Genomic DNA, 22,036 nt, shown 5'->3' on the forward strand with positions numbered 1-22,036 from the left:
TACTTTTATTTTATGAGGTATTATTGTAAGATATTTCTTTGAATGAAAGGAACCAGTGATTCTACTGGATGTTATTGTGGGAAAAAAAGAAATAGCGCTTAGTTAGTAAAGTATAAAAAGACGACATGAAGAATTACTTCCTTTTAGGATATGCTAAGCAAGAAACAAGAGGAAACATGAGCTTTGTATAAAGTTATAGAATATTCTAAAATAAAGAGAAAAATGAATGGTTCCTTTTTGTCTTTGTTACTCTATAACCTCCAAAAGCAGAATATTTTATATGCATTATCGCATTAAAATGGAATTGAGCTGAGCTTCTCAGAATTTTCTGCTTAATTATGAGTTTATTCCTAATTCAAACTTAATTTACTTTTAATAGCTTGAAAAAGTTTTGAACGCAATTCATAATGTAACATTTAAAAACATAAATATGAAAGACATAAGAGAGGAACACTGAAAACCTATATAAAAGTTAACAAACAAAATTCTCATTTGAATTTACACAGAAAGTCCAAGAGAAGTTTTTAGAATTAAAGGGAGTGAAGCAAGGGTGCTGAATATAAGATTAATTGAGCTCACAAAGACCAGTAATGCCGAATAAGAAAATATATTTTAAAAAGATCCCATTCACCATAGCAACAAAAACTTTGAGGTACCTAGAAACAAATCTAACAAGCAATATGGAGCATCTGCATGAAGAAAATAATGAGACTTTATTAAAAGACATAAAAGAATACCTAAATAATATGTATATCATGTTCATAGATGGAAATACTCAATATCACAAGGATGTTACATCTCCTCAGATAAATCTATAAATTCAACGCAATTCCATTCAAAAACCCCACATGGAACTCAATAAGCTGATCCTAAAAGTCATATGTAAAACTAAAGGGGCAAGAAGAAAAGGAAGAAGAATAAAGTGGGTGAGAGTGGCTGACCATACCAGGTATCAGGAATTATTTTAAAGCTACAGTAATTAAGACAATGTGATATTGGTGCAGAAACAGACAAAAAAGAACTATGGAAGAGAACAGAGCATCTCCAAACAGACCCATTATATAAAGCAGAAACAGCTTTACATATCAGTGGGGGAAGTATAGGAGAGGTGGTTGTTCATAGGAGAAAAATAGATTAGAACCCCTTTTCCCATAATACATAATGATAAATTTCAGTTTGATTAAGGCCCTAAACATGTAAAAGCAAAATTTTTAAACTTTTAGAAGAGAATATGGAGGAAAATCTTTATAATTGCTGCATAGGGAAGAATTGTTTAAAAAGAGATAAAAAGCAGAAGTCATAAAGGAAAAGACTGATAAGTATGACTACTTTAAAATAAAAACTATTGCAAGACAAAAAGATATCACAAATAAAATTTTAAAATAAGCCACAGACTGGAAGAAAATACTTGTAGTGCATATAGGCAGCTAAGGATTAATATCCAGACTATATAAAGAACATTTACAAAACAATAGAAAAAATAATTCAATAGAACAATGGACAAAAGACATGAACAGGCAAATCACCAATGGTCAATAAACATACAAAAAGATGCTGAATAACAGTTGAAATCAGATAACTGCAAATTAAAACAAAAATGCCACTCTATACCCATCAAATTGGCAAAAGTTAATGTCTGACAATACCAAGGGTTGGCGAGGATGTGGGAAAATAGGCAACTCTCACATACTGCTGGTGGGAGTGAAAAGTGTCCAACCACTGAGGAAAATCATTTGGCAAAATCTAGTTAAAGTTAAAAATGCACATACCACACAATTCAGTAATTCCACTTCCAGGTATATATTCTAAACAAACTCTGCACATTTGCAAAAGCAGATAGCTATTAGGATGTTCACTTTAGCATTGACTATAATAACAAAAAATTGGAAAAAACCTAATTATCCAACAACAGGAGAATGGATAGTTGTGGTATATTCATATAATGAAATATTATGTAACATTTACAAAGAATGAACTAAATGGACATGTATCTATATGAGTAATCCTCAAAAGCACAATGTTGAATGAAATAAGTTGCAGAAAGATACAGGTAACCTTTGCGTAGAATTTAAATACACAGCAAATGTTATTATATATTGTTTATGGATACAAATGAAATGAAATGTAAAACCAAGGAAGAGTGGATGCACATCACTGTCAGGGTACTTAGGTGTGTCTGGGAAAGGAGAGAGGGCAATGATACAGGGAAGGAAGGGGGTTTCAACTGTCTGGAATATTTTCTTTCTTTGAATACAGATTTGAAAAAAACAGGGCAAAATGTTCACATCAGTTAAATCTGTGGATGGTGGTTACATGGGTATTTATTATACTATTCTCTGTGTGCTCGAAATATTTCAACACTAAAATAAAAATGTATAAACTCAAAATATTGAAACAATGATAAAAAAAAAAAAAGCAGAGAGTCTCATTAACTTAACCAGTCTGAGGTAGTCTATCACAGGGCTGTGGAAAAGCAAGTCAGAATCTGACTACAAATCACACTTCACTTCAGACAGCTTTCAACACTGGACCGCCTGTTTCCAGTGGAACGCTAGACACAGCTCTGGAGATGAAACAGCAGCGGAGGAGCCATGTCAGACGGGAATGCTGAGTGAAGACACAGAAGTGCATCTTGAGGCAGCATGGCATTAACTGAGGTATGACACATCCTTCTGACCTACTGAGAAAACCATCTCTGTCAAGAAGACTCACCAACCGGCTGTTTAAAACCACAGATTGAGATGAGGTGCAAACACAACACTGTTTTTGTACTATTAAAAGGCTTGATTTAGTTGAAGGCCTACTGCTCATTCAGCAGTTAGAATAAACTATTCAGTTGTCAGCCATGGCAATTTTAATTTTAAGCTCTCTTTATGAACTAACTGTTACACCATGTCTTATGACATTTATTAGAAGAAGTAAAACATGAGAATGGCACCACACTGCCACGTGCCTACAGAGTTTGTATCTGATAATTCCAAAATTTACACAACTCTGTCCTCTGTTCTATGTAGTTCTCTACTTAAAGACTACTTTTGTCTATTTCAGGCTGAATTTTGGGGGACAATTCTCTCCTTTAGTGTTATAGTCCTATCTACATCATCAGTCAAATGTCATGACCTCCCATACACTGTGACTTAGGACACAATCGATGTGATTAAAAGAGCAGAGTCACATTTCACTTGCTTTTGCAATTCCCTCTGTCTTGACACAAGGGAAAAGCTGGGGAGCAAGACTGCTCCAAGGAGGCACCTTAACTGGCTCATCTTCACTAGATGTGGACCTTGACTGGATGTAAAACTTGACGTTCGGATTCCATACATATGTGTTCTCAACGGGATCAGTCTAGGAAAATAAGTCAGGAAAAACAAAAACCCAAGAAATCATTTGTAAACAATGTGCAGCTCTTAGCAAATTTCTGTAAGGCATGATCATGATAACATTTCAAACTTTAGTCTGAATATTCACATTGGGGATGTGTCCTTATACAAAAGTAGAACCACCAGCTTTCACATCAACAAAGGTTAAGATAACCATGGTTACTAAAATGCTCCTCTCTGCACTGTTGATCTCTTGCTTTGAGCACTGATCTCTACTGTCTGTTCTTTTCTCATGTTCCACATGAAACTTTTCTGTTTCACAAAATAAACCATCCATGTGAAATAAGTGCAGAGGGCTTAACAGAGATACGTACTGCTGATCAGAGATAATCTTGTCCTTGTTAAGAATGAAGTTTGGTCCTCGAACAGGCATTGGTTGAAAATGAAAGAAACTAACCTGTTAGCTTTCTGCTTGTCATTAAAGTAAATCCCCTTTTTATTTTGCAGCAGTAGAAATACCAGCACCTATATTCAGTTGCATCCTTTTAACCAAGTATATTTAGGAACTGAAAATGCTTTGGGTTAAAATTTAGCATGAAAGATCTCATGGAGCACATTGCTTGAGGATATATCCAGTTTGGCAATTTTCAAAATTACCAGGATTGGGTTTTTAAAATGAAAGGCAATGAGGGCAATTTGGAAAAAAGGTTAGGGAATTTGTTTCAAATATGTTGTACAGCAAGAACAATGCTTAGATCAGAAGTTACAAATCCATGAAAAGAGCCATCAGCTTAAGGATTTTAAATATGTACTTAAGACTTTTTTTATTTTTCTTTATTATTTTTATGGTTGCTATTTTAGGGACTGGCTAGTGGGCTGGCAAAACACTGCAGCAGCCCTCTGTTGGCATCCAACTACAGCCTCCGAGGGTGCCGGGCATGGGCAGGTGTTCCGGCAAAGCACCAGGCAAGACTGGTGGGGCTGACCAACACGGCCACCAACTGGACCTTCAACCTTCAGTTACTGGATTCGGGAGAAGGGTCTCGGTGAGGGCATCTACGGGACTTGGAGCAGCAGTGAGTCACCAACAGCGAGGAAAGCATCTCAGTGTTTTAAAAACTGGAACTACGGAACTGAAGCATATAGCAGCTGTGTATCAGCTCTGCGTGTGCGCCGTGCCTAATTTCATAAAACCAGCACGCTTTACGAAGAGGGAGAGCCAGGCCTGAGTCTCACCTCCTGACTCCGTATTCAGTATCTTTTGTTGTACCAGAGGCATCCCACAGTAGAGGTATTCAATGCGATTCAGCGATCACGGACGCCGAGTTATTTTATCTCCTTTCCTGACAAGGAACTTTGACCAGGAATAGGAGAGTAAAAGAAAGACGACAATGGGACTCAAGACAAATTCTGCCTTGTTCACGATTTTATTCAGAGACAGACTGGGGAAGGTAATCAGTTCAAATTATTAATCTGAAATATGACCCTGGGTTGGGAATAGGCAGAAATGTCTTTTACTGTCTAAAAATCTCCTCCTTCTACTTTCCATAAGATTATAGAAATTGCGAGCTACAAAACAGTCCATGGGGGAGAGGATTCAACTAAAATGGAATCGATAAGCAAAGCAGTACTGATACCTTTGACACTAATAAGAACTTAAAACTGACTCAAATAATCAAGACCGAACTGTCTCACAAAGTTTTAAAGAAGTGTCCGAGTAGGGGGTTTTCTACGTGTACAAAACTGGGTCATTTTAGGAAAATTTAAGTTTCTGACCTGTCACACAAAAGCCTTTAATCCATAGCTTGGCTGAAAGGCATAAATCAGAAGTTCCTGTGTGAAGGATGATGCTGTGAACAGGACTGAACAGCTAATATAGTGGCTTTGTATCTCTGGGTCCAATTACTTTAAAAACTCTTCAAAAATGAGAAAGGCAAGAGCTTGCTGTTTCCAACAGCACTGGTGGACTTTCAGAGCAGGCCTGCTCTTTGAGCCACGTGAACACGTGCGGACACAAGTCGACACACTGTGTTCTACCCCTCTTGCGCTGAAATTAGAATACACTGCCTTAAGCCATTTTGTCAATACGTGCTCCAATGGGAGGTTCACATCACGAAAATTGTCCAACCTGACCACCCACCTCCCCGCCCCACAGCTGGCTGTTAAAACATTTACCAGCGTGTTTCATGACCCTACGAAAATGTGACATGACGACAGTGTGACTTCAGGCAAAGGAAAAAATACGCCTCACTGTTTAATCTGTGATAACACAAATTAGCGACTCTTAAAGAACTCAAGGCTTTTATCACATACCTCTTGGCCCTTCTGAAGAGTAACTGTCACTTATAAAAGTTGTTTTCTCCTAACAAGTTTTTACCCATCAACAAAAATGAAAGAAGACAACAGGAATGAGAACAGATTTTAAAATGATTTTCTTAGCTGACTGAGGTAAAAACTGGTTATTCAGAAGAGGAAAATATTTAAATTTAAAAAATAACCCAATACTAATTGTAATAAAATGGTGAAAATTACCATACTAGCTTTTTTAGAGCTGTATGCTCTGAAAGTAAAAATAAATTCTAGAGATTAAACAAAATCAAGTTAGTTTTTGTAAAAAAAATTTAAAGTAAGTAAAAATATTGGAATAATATTTTGAGATGGCATTGAGTATATTAAAAAGTTGAACTATACCATTTACAATGATAGTCTTATTTAAAAAGAAAAGCATGACTAAGTGAAATTCAAAAATTACTACTTTTCAAAAAAGTGTGTTTCTCATAAAGACAAGGAACAAAGTTTGGTAAAGATGAATAAACTCATGGCAAATAAGTTTGGAATATCAAACTAAAAAAAATTCCGGGGCCGGCTCCATGGCCGAGTGGTTAGGTTCGCGTGCTCCGCTGCGGCAGCCCAGGGTTCGGATCCTGGGCGTGGACATGGCACCACTCGTCAGCCCACGTTGAGGCGGCATCCCGCATCCCACAACTAGAAGGACATGCAGCTAAGATATACAACTGTGTACAGGGGGGGTTTGGGGAGATAAAGCAGGAGAAAAAAAAAAATTCCCAGGTCTTTTCAAAGACTCTTCTAGAAGCTAGTAGCTAATTAGATTAACAGTTTTAAGACTTCATTTCCTTTCTGGATTAGTGCCAGTGTAAACAATATCTCAAAAGAAGTTTAACAGTGAGAATAAGAAAAATACAATACCACTTATATATTTTCTTTATCAAAGTGTCACATCACCAACAGGACTATACTTTTCAAGATGTTATGAAGTTTATCTATAATTAAATGCTTACCAATGCATTTATAACTAATGGCTTATTCTATCCACTGAAAAGCAATTTTACTAAATTAATTTTACTAAACTTTCAGAATGCTCAATGACTATATGCCAAGATTTACAGATAGGCTAAAATTAACTTTAATAATTAACTGGCAGTGATTCAGATATAATATGGAAGCAAAGCAACTGATTAACGGCATATTAGTTATTTTTACCTAATAAAACAAACAGAATCACTAATATTATTCTTAAACCATGGAAGTTAAAAAATTCTTTGTGTTATGAAAAATATAGCATTAAACGTAAGCAGTGACTTGAATTAATAATGCAGGAAAAACTAATAAATGTGATATACCTCAATAGTAGAGATATCTTCATTCATTAATTGGGTTTATGAGTACAGAAAGAATGATTAAAAAAGGAAAATAAAAAACAAAAAGCAATAAATAGTTAATATTATTGAACAGTATATTTTGATACTATCTCAAGAAAGATCTTGGAAACAAATCTTCACTGAATAGTATAGGTAATTCACTCAAAATTTCTTAGGCACAATCTACTGAGAATAATAAATAAGGAATATCTTTATGTAAATGTGACTTTTTCTATTTTTTAGTTTACTAATTCTTTTTTCTAAGTAAACATACTTTAAGGAGTTATTCTGATGAACAGACATTAGAAACATCTACTACACTCTAGTGTCATTTTTACTTACTGCGCTGTTTGAAAAAGAAAGAAAAACTGAGTTTATCAGCAGGATGGCCCAGAATGCCTAAGATCATCATGTAGAGAGTCCATAATGTTTCCTGAATCTATTAGGATTTCTCTAATGAATGATCCATAAACTGAGTATCAGCAGGATTGCCCACAATGCCTAACATCGTCACGTAAAGAGTCCATAGTGTTTCCTGAGTCTATTAGGATTTCTCTAATGAATGATCCATAAAACGTATTCTTAGAATAGTCTGGTAAAATAGAAAAGTTTTTTCCCCCTGGATCAGATCTGATTTTTAGATGACCAATTAATCAAGAACTCCTCAAATTAAGCAGTCTGCTCTTGTGATAAATAATGAAAACTACTCATCTTGGATATGCATCAATGGGCCTTTCCTACTCAAAAAATAATTACAGATTTGACAAATACAAGTAGCAAAACATTCTCATAAGAAATCTGGTTTTAAAAAGATAATAGGATTTGATATGGATTAAAAAATACTTTAGATCTAACATGTTGTTTTGTATTGGTAAATACGAAACTCTAAGTTAACAGAAAAAAATCCAGTTTTCATCACAATCATCTTTATCTTTTAACTATAAGTATTTTGGAAACAAAGTGGCAAGTAATCCAACTTTTTGTATTCAGAAATATAACCTCAAACTTTCAGTGATATAATTATTTCTGTTAATTGAGCTCATGATAAAATACAGTATTATAGAAATACTATATCATTTGGAAAACAGTAAATATAATATTTTACCATTCTAAAACAAATCATAAATTACTGAAGATTATGACTAAAGAGTGTGATCTTACTAGTTACAAATAATGTAACTTAGAATTTCTCTTTATGAAAATTTCTCAAGTTATGTTCAATATATTGATTTAAATATCTACTCTGGAGAATCTGCAAATATTCTAAGAAAGTATAAAAGAAAGTTAAGACACATGTTAGCTATTTATAATCTCTGTTCCACACTCTAAAGGAATAATCTAAAATGAGACACCCAGTGTTTCTCACTATTAATGAAAACACTATGGACTTTTCCATAACCAATTATCTTCAGACATTAATAATAACATTAATAACAAATATTTCTTATACTATGCTTAAATAACATCATTTATAAAGAATATAAGTATTCAAATTGTACATAAGGCTTTACAGCACACTGGAAATAAAAATACAGTAAACATTATATATACCTCATTTATATTACATTTCACAGTCACTTAAAGAATTTTAAATTTATAAAAGCATTACATATTTGCTGTCTAAACACACAGTATATAACATAAAATCGTATGCCACTGTTAGATTCAAAGCCACTGCTAGGAGTGGTAACTACTTGTGTCCTACTCTAACACAATGATGTTCCCAGGGACTAATGAGGTTCCTCACTATTCCATTAGGATGTTTCTATTTAACTGTTGAATAACTGGAAATTCTCCAACCATCTCCTTCACAGACATTACCACTTTTCAGTGGTTGATTTTTTCTGTCAGATACTTAACCAAGGAAAAACTGAAGGAAGCTTGGAAAGCAAATTACCAAGCCTATCATATCTATATTAAAAACAAATCACGTAATTCTAGTCAATAGGCTCTGGTTAAGTGTGGCTTACTCATATCCAACAGAATAGAAATACAGACTAAAGAGTAGGGACCTTGTAACAGCTATTTCCCTCAAAAATTTTTCCTTATTTCAAGATTCACAAAAGTGTTCTTGGCGGCCAAGGCCCCTAGAAGTCTGCAAGACAAGTGAGACAATAACTAATCTATAATCAACTTAACCAGAAAAACAAAACTTCTCTGAATTATAACCTTATTCAAAAACAAATAGTAAAAAATTTAGTCAATTCACAGGCTGATGATTCAAATCTAACACAATTGGGCATACAACATTTTAATCTTCCTTTCTAGAGATTATAGGATATAACTAACATGTACGCAGATTGATTTGATAAATCCAAACACTCAGTGGTTTTAATTCACTAAAAATGTTAAAGTAATCAAGAAATCATTTGAACCAGCAATCTTTTCGCAAACTTCATTAGTTAATGAGATATCAGTTGAAGTTGCAGTTCTACTGGTCATATCACTGGTATCTGAACTGCTTATTCATTATTAAATAGCAGTTTGAAATATATGCTGTATTAGGGTTAATCATGTTTATTTTTCACTCAACCCTCCATCACACCAGAAAGGCAGGAGCACAGAAAGCGGTGGGCTATCCTACCACTTCCCATGCCTTCCACAAACCAGAGAACTCCCTGATCTAGCACTTTCCCAGTCCAAGAATTCTGGATTTAAGGTGGTGATCAATACCAGTGATAATGAAGCTGAAAGTTAAAAACTTGTGTCTATCACAGACCTTCCTTATTAACATTACTATTTTACATCAAATACGAAAAGCAGAGCAAACAGTATCAGCTAGCCCACTGCTTCTCAACCAGGGAGTCTGCATGTTGGTACACTGGTGTTGGAGTGGAGGCTGGTTTAGAAAAAATTAAGACCTTTCCACAAACGGATTCCCTACTCTGGGCATGTCCGAATCTTGCAGGATAGAGCTAGTGGCTGGCCCATTTCAGATGAGAAACACTGAGCTACCCATAGCATGGGAAAATGTACATAGTTCGTTATCAATACATATCTAAGAACGTTACAAATATTGGAAATATCTTAGAATATAAATGATTTATTTATTATTAACATTATTGCCTCAAACCTATAAATAGAAGATATTTAGGGACAGTCCTTTGAACTACATACCAAAAAGCCTATCAAAGATTTCTCCAGAACTGAATCGATTTACAAAAAATTATAGTCAATAAGATCAATAACTTGCCCCAAAGCTTTTTTGAATTTTGCACAATATGAATTATGTTTTCTTTCTACATAATGAAAATATCTAAGAAATCTCTACATATTTGCTTGTATCAGATTCTTATTTAGAAACTCATTTACTTTGTATGTGATCAATTCAGAAAGCATACTTTAGGATCACTTTTTTCCCCAATCAAAATAAAAAAGATACCTTGTAACTTTAGTAGCTTGGTTACAGAAATTTATACGAACATTCTTAAAGCTTTGCGGCCAAAGCCAAAAAAAACCCCCAAAAACCAAAATACAGAAAAGCAGAGTAGCGATAGCAGGAGCAGCAGCACAAAGCATGCAATATGTGTCATAATACATCACAAAAACGTCAGCGTGTTTTGCAACCACAGGCAAAAGGATAAGAGACAGGGTAACGGGCATCAGGAATGGGTACACAAGTGCAATGGTCTCTTACACGTCTGCCTTTGCTAGCTGGAGTACAGGATGGAGAGCGCTTCAACAGAGAAAGGAGAATACTGCATGTTACAAATATTGACACACGACTCTCAATGACTACTACTGTATTAACAGACAAAGTATATAAACATACACAAAAAGACATTTTTGATAGGCTGGAAAGTACACGTATTTCCAGGAAAAACTGGAGGATAGGACAGGGAAGAACTAGTTGTTCAGACCAGGTCTAAGAGTGATGATAAAGTTTTCATTGGACCTTGCACAAAGAGTGACCCGCAAAATAACACCCCATCAAGGGGTGGACGAGCTCTTTTCTGAAAAGGTTGGTAGTAGCAACTTGAAACGTGAAAACAAAAAGGATCTAAGTAACTCTGATTTAGTACTGGTAAGCATTTAATAAAATATTTAGTTAACTAGTTTTGCATCAGACATTTACCTACCAAATTCTCACTCTTTTCAAAGATGAATCTTTTAAATGATAAAAGCTAAATTAGGCCTCCAGAATTATTGATAATGTAGTGAGACAAAAACAGTTACTTCAACAATATGGTCCATCCTGACTAGATATTAGACTTAGTCAAAAGAGAGACCTTCAGTTTTCTGATGCTAAAGAAATAAGTAATTAGGAAAAAGTAACAGTACCAAAAAGTAGGTAGCAATTATATCAAAATATTTTTCAAGTTTTGGAAACTTTGTAATGCTTAAGCAGTAGGGCTTCATAAATATAAACCATATCTACTCAGCAATTTCCTATATTCAATTCAACCTAGAATTTATTGAGGGTTTACAATATGTCAGATACTTAAGAGATAAAGAAGGTATAGCAGTTCACAGACTGGTGGGGAAGACACCAGGCCATCACGACAAATGCTATAACTGAGATATGTACAAAGTTTGTATGTGAACCTGGAGAAAGGATGTACAAGATTTTCATGGGGACCTAGAGGAAGGAATTGATAAACTGAGTCTACAGGAGTAATCGAAGATTTCAGAGAAAACCTCAAAAATAAGAAACATCATTCAAGATTATTGGTTTTATCTTGTACAATGAGTTGGCAGATTGCTAAACAGGAACTATTATTTCTTTCTATAGGAACTGGAATGGAAGGTGACTTGAACACTGTCCCAAAGAGTTCATAGCAAACCAGGATTAGAAGGCCTGCAGATTTCTAAACAAGTTCTTGTTTCTTAGCCCAGCCAGTCTTCCACTATGGTGGAGGGTGGAGGCTAAAGTCTCAGGTTCAAACCTGCTTATATTCCCTCAGTCATTAATAGGAAGGGCCTGCCTCCCCCGTTTTTCCCCAAGACCAAACATTAAACGAGTCGACCCCCAACCCTTCCTCTAACATTTAAACTCTCCCTTTTCTTCCTTAATGATAGCAGCTAATATTTATCACGTGTATAATATATACAGGTACTTTGCAAAGCATTTTACATATACTAACTCTTAATTCTCATAGAAACCCAATAAGGTAGGTATTAAGATCCCCATTTTAGACATGAAGGAAACAAATTAACTTGCCACAGGTCACAAAACTAAGTGGTGGAGCTAGGATTCAAACCTTCTTAGTCAGACTTCTGAGAAATGGTAACACTCACTCTCTGAATCTCCTGGCCTCTCCATTCACTTCTCAATACAACACAGTGTGGCTTCTGCTTTGATCACGATAATGAAATGCTACTAAGATCAGTATTTCCTCTTTGTCCCATCACACCAGCATCTCGGCTGTCCCTGAGGCTGCTGACTGTTCCCTCCTTACAGCTCTGTCCTCCCTTAGTTTTTGTGACACGAGGCCTTCCTGGGTAACCTCATCCCCTCTGACCATTGCTCCTCCTTCTCTTTTGTGGAGTCCTCTGCCTCCATCCCCTTCTCAATGTGAGAGATCCCAGGTTTCTGTTCTGGCTCACTGCTTTTCTCAAGCTACGATCTGGAGAGATCTCATCCACTTTCAACTCTGCTGATCTTTTCCAAATCTCTTATTGTCAGTTCACTCCTTTTCCTTAAGCTTCTGACTCACATAGAAAACTACCTGCTGGACATCTCCACATGGATGTCCCTCAGGCACTTCAAACTTGTCCAAAATGAAGCTGGTCATCTTTCCCCTCTGTTAAACCTTTTAATAATTATTACACACGGGGCTGATTAAATCTAAGCTCCAAATATGGAATGTAAAGTCATCCTGATTGTGGCCTCTGCCTGTCTTCAAACTCATTTCTTTTCTCTGCTTCATCCTCTTTGCTTTCAGCAAACTCCCCCTCCCCAAACATGCTCTGCCTGCCTAGAATATACTCCTTTTATACAGCCTGTCTTTTATCTTGCTGACCATACTCATTGGTGAAGGGCCAGCTGAGGCATTATTTCTTTTAGAAAGTTTTTCTGGCCCCTCCTGGTTCAGTTAGATAGCTCTCCTTTATACTCCCATGATATGCTGTCCATATCTTTAATTACTGTACTTCTCCCAATGGTGTTATAATTATTTATTGAGGTGTTTGTTTTTTACACCAGACTCACACCCTTAAGGGCAGGAAATATCGTATGATACTTAGCATAAAGCCTGTAAATTTAAAAATTCTTAATAAATACTGAATGAATCCTTCTGAAATTCCACGACACTCAACCTGAATATTTCTTATGCCATCTCTCACTTTCTACATCACATAGTATATAACTATATATTTATTTTTTCTAAAAATAAGATAAGCATTTTGAGGTCTAGTTCTATGTCTGATTTATATTAGTACCTGCCATTGTGCATAGTATAGTACTACACATGGAAAAAGTGCTAAAATGTTTACCAAAAAGAAACCTTTACTTTTTGCCTATCCCTACTTCTAGACCAGAATCTGGAGTATGCTAAAACCATGGAAAAGAGAATAAATAGCTCAAAGTAAATATTACCACTATACTAAATACTAGTCAAAATGCCTCTCAAAACTATCTTTGCATATGAAGGACAACACATTTTCTAAGCTGGCACTGTATGAAGGTAACAGTGATACTAAACACCATAGTAATAACGTTCTTCCCAAGTGTCTACCTCTAAATCAGACAACTACATATGTTTTCAGTAGACAAGGGCAAATTATACTTTTTCCTGATGGTGTGTTTAGAGAAAAACACACACACACTTTGGCTCTCATACACACCCCCACACAACACAGTGTTCTATAAACACTGAAATTGGTCTCATAGCAAACAATGGAAACCAGTACTTGTCTTAAGATGCAACTATATAGCATTTAGAAATATGCATTTTAGGGGCTGGCCCAGTGGCATACTAGTTAAGTTTTCACACCCTGCTTCAGTAGCCTGGAGTTCGTGGGTTCGGATCCTGGGAGCAGACCTACACATTGCTCATCAAGCCATGCTGTGGCAGCATCCCACATACAAAATAGAGGAAGATTGGCACAGATGTTAGCTTAAGGACAATCTTCCTCAAGCTAAAAGAGGAAGATTGCCAACAGATGTTATGTCAGGGTTACTCTTCCTCACGAAAAAAAAAAAAAAAAAACGTATTTTATATCTAGGTCTATAAATTGCCACCAGAACTTTAAGGCTGATTACGGAAGTAAGCATATAAGCAGAATCCAAAAGAAGTAATTTATCTTATGGACACATAATTTGGCTAATAAATTTTAAGGTTCAGTTAACGAATTCCAGAGGTCTTATTTAGTAAAATACTGAAGAGGTAAAACATTATGTAGTCATGCTTCTTTCCCTCTAGATTGCCCAAGTACATTACAACATAATATATATCATAAAATACATATACAGTATATACAATATAACATAATACCTAAATTAGGGAAAGACTGCATATGGCAATCTTCTGAAATGTGACAGTTTCAAGTTGGTATGTAGACGGGAGTTTTAAAAAATAAGAATTGAAGGCGGAAATTTCAGAAATGCCATAATTTCTCAGACGGATCTAGGCCTAGTTTTGATCATAGGATTAAACTACCTTTACCATGCATGTTTTAAAGCTCCGTCTTCCATTGATCATCATGTGTGATCAACTTTCCCCACATGGAGCTAAAACTATGTTACCAGGCCTCGGATTTCTGTGATTCGTTATGATAGAATATGAAAGAAGCTAAGGGAGAGAACAACGTTAAAAGTAAGAGATGAATGAAGAAAGCTAGGAGCCAGGACTGAATTAAGTATTTTGGGACATCTTAGTAAGATTTTATATGAGGCCAAAACCAAGAGTAGAATTCAGCTTGCCAATACTCTCAGACTACTTGCTTCTCTTAATATGCCAGAATACAAGAAAAGAAAACAATATTAGGAGGACTAGATAATTAGAAAATAGGTACTACCGCTATGTCTTTATGTCTGACCTTTATGTTCTAGAGCTTTAATTCCTCCATTTACTCTTTCCTCAGTACACTACAGTAAGACAACCTCCAAAAAGCAAGTTGGTACATTCTCATTTGCCATGTAAATGGGCAAGTTCCATTTTTGTGAACTTGGCCTAAAGGAACAGAGTGTAGAATTGTAATTTAGTAAAATTCAAAACTTACCTGGTATATATTTAATATGTGACAATATGTTTATCAAAAATAAAGAGCAAGTAGTTCATTTATACAGCTACAATTAGTATTACCTTTAATACAGTCAAGCCAAGCATTTTGGGGGTTCATTTGAAAACAAGAGAATGAACTGAACAGAACAGGAAGTTCCTGTAGCTTGGTCTGATGATCCTGGGATCTGTCACCACTGGGATGATGGGCACAGATGGGGGAAACCCATGTGGCTAAGCCTCATTTGCCCTCACCCTATCTGTTACCTGGAGGAAGAGGCTGGGCCTAATATGGAGTAATCATGGGAAGTCCAGGATTGGGAATGCAGGGTTGAGAGAAGGGATGAGGGTAGAAGAGGAAACAATTTCTAGAGCAGAAGGGTTCCTGGTGTCTGCTCTACTGCTGTCTTAATACTTCATGTGGGAATGCCTTACCCAAGAGACCACTTAGCAAAATGGTCTCAATTTTTCTTAAAATTAACTAAAAACCCCTTTATCTTCCTTAAAGAATGTCATACATAACCTATCACTACTTCCCTATTCCCTTAAGGATTGAAAAATCCTAAGAAGTCACTCTTACTGACGGGAGCATCTTGTGATACATAATGGCTAAAACCACTGGACAAAATATTTTATAAAGTTATTTGCTCCTTTGGGGCTGGCCCCGTGGCCGAGTGGTTAAGTTCGCGCGCTCCGCTGCAGGCGGCCCAGTGTTTCGTCGGTTCGAATCCTGGGCGCGGACACGGCACTGCTCGTCAGACCACGCTGAGGCAGCGTCCCACATGCCACAACTAGAGGAACCCGCAACGAAGAATACACAACTATGTACCGGGGGGCTTTGGGGAGAAAAAGGAAAAAATAAAATCTTGAAAAAAAAAAAAAAAGTTATTTGCTCCTTCAAAAGTCTATGATTCTACCTGTAGAAAAGCCCAAATGCCCAAGTTCTCCTGAGTTACAGACAGAGTGCTTGAGAATGTATTCTGCTTTGCCTGAATCAGAGGGAAGGAAGGGACTGGTGTTACATGTATTCCTTCTCTTACGTCAAGGTTCCTCGCACACATAGAAAGAGTTGTCTAAACAGTGTGACTTAAAAGGAAAACAGCTTGCTCCAAACGTCTTCTCACATGGCCTCAAATCCTGGCATTCAGTTGAATTTTGAATTAACAGGCAAAACCTACTGAGAAAACAATCAAGGTGAGAGAGTGATTATGTGAACTGTGTTAAGTAAAGGAATTACAGTTTTAATAAGCCTGTGTGGGAGGTTAAGGAAAAAAGTAGAAGGTAATTTGGAGGAGGGAGGCACTGGTGGGAAAGCTCTGCAGAAGCAGAGGGCAGGATGAGGCACAGGCTACAGGGGGCAGAGGGAGAAGGCCACTGATGTGTGGACACCAAAGAAAACGTGATTTCTGCGATTTTGCTTAATACTAGCCTCAATCCCTCCCATACCTACAAGTTCCACCTGCAATTCAAATTTTAGGTCTTTAACATAATCTTTTTCTTTTCTACAGTAAGGAGATAGCAAACAGAAAAGAATGACCAGAAGATGTGTTCTATGGGTTAGTAACAGTCTACTTAGGACAGAGGGCAGTCACATATTGTAAGCATCATACACAACAATCTAACCAGTTTTAGCACAAAGAACAATCAAGATTTGTTTTATTCCTTAAGAATCCAAATGCCTAAGAGCAAGGAAGCCATATAACTTGAGTTTTATACTAAATATCTTGGATGCTGAACCCAAGCACGCCAAAGATCGAATACTATTATTCAAAACATATTCTACTATGACTTTGATGATGAAATGAATGATAACTCTGGGAAGGAGGGTCGTAGTTATAAACTATAAAGAGAAACAAGAGGTTTACGATATAAAATATGAAGTAAGAATACAAATTTTTTTTTAAATGGGAGCTGACTGCTGGTCTTTGCCGTGATAGGTAATAATAATTTTCCAATAGCAATGTGATTCGACAAGTCAGGAGGCAAGTACAGTGATTCATATTGGCAGTGGGTGGACGCTGAGCAATGAAGAGCTAAGAAAGCATTTAAGTGAAACTGAATTCACATCAAGAAGGAAAGCTAAAGAGAACACAGGAAGGGAGGGAACTGGCCTATTAAGAGTAAGGAAACAATAACTGATATTTACCGAGGGCATTACATACATTTTGTTTCTTTGAATTCTCAAACAATCTTATGAGATTAGAACTATTATCCCTGCTTGTCTGATGAGCAAACTGGGGTAAAGAAAGGTTAGATAACTTGCTCCAAATCATACACCGAGAAAGTGGTAGAGGCAGGACTGAGTCAACTTATGCATATAACCAATAAACTGGGCAAGAGAATTTAGGAAGCAAACGAGGGAAAAATCTTGCCTTTTAAAACCTGGAGCCTGAATCTTAAAGAGTCAGCAGTCTTTGTGAACTCAACTCCTTTTCACTTTACATTAGGAGTTCCTTTGTGCTGCTTTAAAATTTAGTTGTCTACTGAACAGAGTTCATGCTGAGTGACAGTGGGCGAACCTAAGGAAGGGTGCTCCCAGAGGAAAGTCAGTGTGGGAAACAGTCGCTACGCTGGGCGGTGGCGTTAGAAGACAGCATGTGCGAGCTGAGATGAGAAGGGAGCGGGCTGAGGCGTGCATTCCCGCGAGCTCTTCTCCTGGGAAGAGTTAACCTATCCGCCAAAACACATACTATTCCTACGTTGTACATTCAAAGAGTTTTGTGGGAGAAAAGGGGATGTAGAGAAGGGTTTGTTAGAAAGAAAAATGAAAATGAAAATGGCGAAAAGAACAATTAAAGTAATTTATTCCAACTTCCTTCCCATTGCTTTTAAGGTGGAAAGTATCTGTATCAAAACCCCATGTGGAGTACGTTAGTGTAGTGAAATATGCAGCAGAGTGTAAAATGAAACACTATCGTACATCAAGAGAGTTCTTTTTTATCATACTGTAGAATTAACTATTTAAATAATTATTTGTCTCGAGAACAATAAAATGGTTTCCATTTAGAATGAAAAGGTGCACACCTTGGTATAAATATTTAAAAGATATAAAAAACTCTTTAAAATAATTTTAAAAATCTAGATCAAGGTTTCCCTTAGTTGAAAATTACGCTAAATACTCCTCTGAATATAAGAATTATATTTAACAAAACACAAAAAATAAAACGTTTAAAGAATTTTCCCTGGTTTAAAAAACAGTTCTATGCACAATATTTGCATTTGAACCTATTTTATTTCCCAATTTCTGGAAAGACTGAATGTTCAACAGTATAATAAAATGCTTTACAACAAGAATTATTGTGCCATTTAAAGTGGAACAGACAGAATGTATTTGTCAGGTATTTCTGGAAAGGAAATGAACAATATACATTAGGAACGTCTAAATTATTAAAGCTATAGAATTAATTTAGGAGAAAAATGATAATGCAGTCAATTTATAGTGCATATAGTGCGTATGTTAACTAAAATTACTTTCCACATTAGAAGAGAAATGCTGTCAGCAATAAAAGTTGATTTGTACTCAATTACTGTGTCACGATAAAATCTACTGGAAGATTTAATAAAACATGTCACTTTTTCTGATTATACCACCAGAGGTTTACTTTCAACTAACAGAGACATTAAATAGCAAAGTACATAAAAAGGGGAAATGTGAAATAGAAATCACCAAGAAAAATAAAAATGAGCAATTATTTATATATATATCTATATAGTGACAATAATCAATAAGTATTCCAGTCTTCGGAATTGTTGCAAAGAATGGAAATAAAGAGATTCTCTGATGGCCAAAGCATTTTTCAAAGTATACTTTTACTTTATTATGTCTAATAATGATAAACTGTTCATTATATTTAAGATAAGAAAAAAGCAAATTTTGGCTCACAAATAAATTATCAAGCATGATATTTCTAAAACTGACTGCATTACTAGGCAAATTCTTGATACCAATTCACTGATCTCTTTTACTGAAGGATGCATTGGTTTGAAAATCAAAGACTTACGTCATCCAAAAAATCAATCAGTGAAGATGAGGAAGAAGAAAAGGAATCCTATTTAACGAATACAGCAATAAAAAAATAGAAAATATGGATGAAGCAATTTAATAACAAATAATAAATCAAAAATTTTGTAAAACAATTGAAAGGCAAATGACATTAATTCAAATAAATAAATGAGAAAAGCAATCACTGTTATCGTTTCTCAAGAAACTCAGAAACTCATTAATTACTTTATAAAGAGTGATTCTTTTTCCCTTTCCCAAAGGAATGAAGTATAATTCATATACTGTGCTCAAAATGTAAAATAAAGCTCATGGCAAATCAGTAATAATCAAAGCAAATGTAAGCGCTTTCGAAGGGAGCGACTAAAGGTAAGCCGCAGCGTCCCCGCTTCTCGCTGTCCCCGCTCAAGGGAGCTCACTGGGGGCGGGATCCGGCTATTGGGTCACCGCATCGCCGGCACCTAGAACAACGCCTTGCACAGAGCTATACGGTTATTTGCTGAATAAAGAAATAACCACTAACGAATTTTCTGAGACAAAAATATACTTTATGTTATAAAATTGTTTTTTTTCCAATGAAGGACAGAGTCATACACTCATTATTACATTATTATGGAATCTGCCTAATACACTGTATGTAATACTTTTAACAAAAAGCATTCTTCTTGTACATTTATAAAACACTGAATTGATTTTGAACTAGAACCAGCACTGCCCTACTGTGAGCTCTGACACTTTCACTTGCTTTTACTGTGGCTCTGTGCTTCACAAAACAAAGAAAAGTCTCAAAATTATTTCAAAGTTAGGATTTGTTCTGCACTTACTGTTTCTTAGGGGAAGAGACGAAATTTCTTTTAAATCTTATAATGACTCTCATATTTAGGCCTTTCTTAGATTTTTCTTAAATACAAATGTGATTAGCGTTTCCATAAGAACGCAGAACATATTCCTTTCCTAATATGTTTCTGTTTACAGAAGATTCTTATGTGGGATCCTCACACGTGGGATGTGATAAAACAGTTTTATTGCAAGTCAACTTTAAATCACAAAGCGAACTTTAAATCGACCCCAGAGGAGATGTGGAAAGTTTAACACTTACTTCCAGTTGATCCAGAGCATCGGGAGGCGCATTCAAAAATGCCAAGAAAGAATGCTGTGAGTCTCGGGGCTCTACACCTAGAAGACAGCAGCAACCTTTTTTAAAACTAGAACAATTAAAACTAAATTTTTATGGACAACCTTTCCTGTCTGAATCTCTTAAAAGCTATTCACAAACTACCCTATTTTAAAGCTGATCAACATTATTAACTCTACATTTTTAAAAAACTAAAATACATTAGTGTCTCTTGGAATATCACTTAATAGTTAGATTATATCAGTCTCTCTGAAATATATGTTTCTTGACTTACTTGAGTTCTTGAATTTCTTTCTTTTCGCGTAGAGTACACCATAAAAAATACATCAAATCTTTTGGTAGACTTGAGAGAATTTTAAAAATAGGGCCCTGGTTATGTCTGATTTTTCTAAGCTAATTTATCATGCAGCAAGGTTTCTGTTTTGAAAGATTCTTATCAAGCATATAGTATGCTTTAATATAAATAATCTTTTATAAGAAAATAATGCAGTGATAAAACAAATGTATTTAATTACGAAAAAAACTTTTGTCAAGGTCTCTATCTGAGTTTGGGCATTGTTTATTGACAGAATGAAGAATCCAAACCCTAGCTTTTCTCAGACGAATTAAAAAACTTTCACACATATCTCTTGGCTATGGTATTAACTTTAAATGCATAATTTCCAAAATAATTCTCAAAGTAGAAATACTAGGGAGGAAAAAGCAGAAACAACCAAACACACATTTTTGATTTCCATTTCTTTAGGCACCGACATCAATTACTCTGTGTGCTTTCCATATTACTCTCCAATAATATACCACAGTTGCTAGATAAGGCAGTACGTTCAGAAATTCAATCAGTCAATAAATATTTATTGAGAGCCTACTATGTGCCAAACCCTGTCTAGATACCAGGGATATAACAGTAAATAAAGCAGGAAAAAATCCTTGCCCTTATCATGTAAATATCACATTACATTAAGTAGCATAGTACATTATGTTCAATGTAGAGTGAAATTTTATTATTCTGCAATGTTCAAAATCCAAATAAAAAACTACAGGTTAACATGCTTTCATAAGGCAATGTGATAAACTTAAGTTTTTTCTTTCCCAGGTTTAGAGCTATTCTAAAACATGATGTGGTCAACATCATCTGGTGTGTCATAGTTGAGCCATACTCTGCACCGATCCCTTTTCTATATAAATTGCCTTTCGGGCTACAGGGCCTCCATGTCTTATATATTCTGTTTCCTCTACTCACTAAATAACGCAGCTCCCTTCTACTCTTCCCGTATGAAAACTCAGCTTGCTTCTCATTTTAGCATGATGCCTCCACCACGTTTAACAGCTTTTTCCCGTTAACTCCTTTACGTGATTGCCCTCTTTCCTCCACAATTTTAAAAGCAGATGCAGAGATCCACCCAGCTCTACATCACCCATGTCACAGAACCAGGAAACGACAGAGAAGCACGCCAGCATAACACAAAGCCCATTAACTAGTTCAGTGTTCACTCAGGAAAGCTCTTTGTCAGGAAAACGAATTTCTAATAACTGCAAATGAGAGATCCCTTCATTAAGAAAATAACATCCTGAGTTTCTTTTTATTAAATCTCCACAATATTAATGCCCACATTATGGAAAGAAAGTTTAAGAAGTTCATGTAAGAGAGCTACCAAGCACTCCTGGTTACTTTTTACATTAATGGAAAAATGGTCAAGTAACGTTTTCAAGAAAATGGAAATAAATTCTGGGAAATCCCACAGCGCAAGCAATTTAAGAAT

At 35.8% G+C, this 22,036-nt stretch overlaps 1 protein-coding gene across 13 annotated transcripts in view; it reads right to left on the bottom strand.

The window, feature by feature from the left end:
* The window catches only part of CDC42BPA (CDC42 binding protein kinase alpha), a 321,871-nt gene that overhangs the window by 51,120 nt on the left and 248,715 nt on the right, over positions 1 to 22,036 (bottom strand). For 4 of the 13 annotated variants that reach the window (XM_070501686.1, XM_070501683.1, XM_070501678.1 and 1 more), the window contains 3 exons: positions 20,241 to 20,317; positions 19,143 to 19,190; positions 10,617 to 10,655 (listed from right to left, as the gene is read on the bottom strand). In XM_070501686.1, coding sequence (XP_070357787.1) covers positions 10,617 to 10,655; positions 19,143 to 19,190; positions 20,241 to 20,317 — 164 coding nt within the window. Of the gene's footprint in view, positions 1 to 3,252; positions 3,346 to 10,616; positions 10,656 to 19,142; positions 19,191 to 20,240; positions 20,318 to 22,036 lie in introns of all 13 variants that reach the window. The other 9 variants (XM_070501689.1, XM_070501687.1, XM_070501682.1 and 6 more) reach the window with 5 other exon arrangements.

Source organism: Equus asinus, chromosome 30, assembly GCF_041296235.1.
Source record: "Equus asinus isolate D_3611 breed Donkey chromosome 30, EquAss-T2T_v2, whole genome shotgun sequence".
NCBI classification, from domain to species: Eukaryota; Metazoa; Chordata; class Mammalia; order Perissodactyla; family Equidae; genus Equus; species Equus asinus.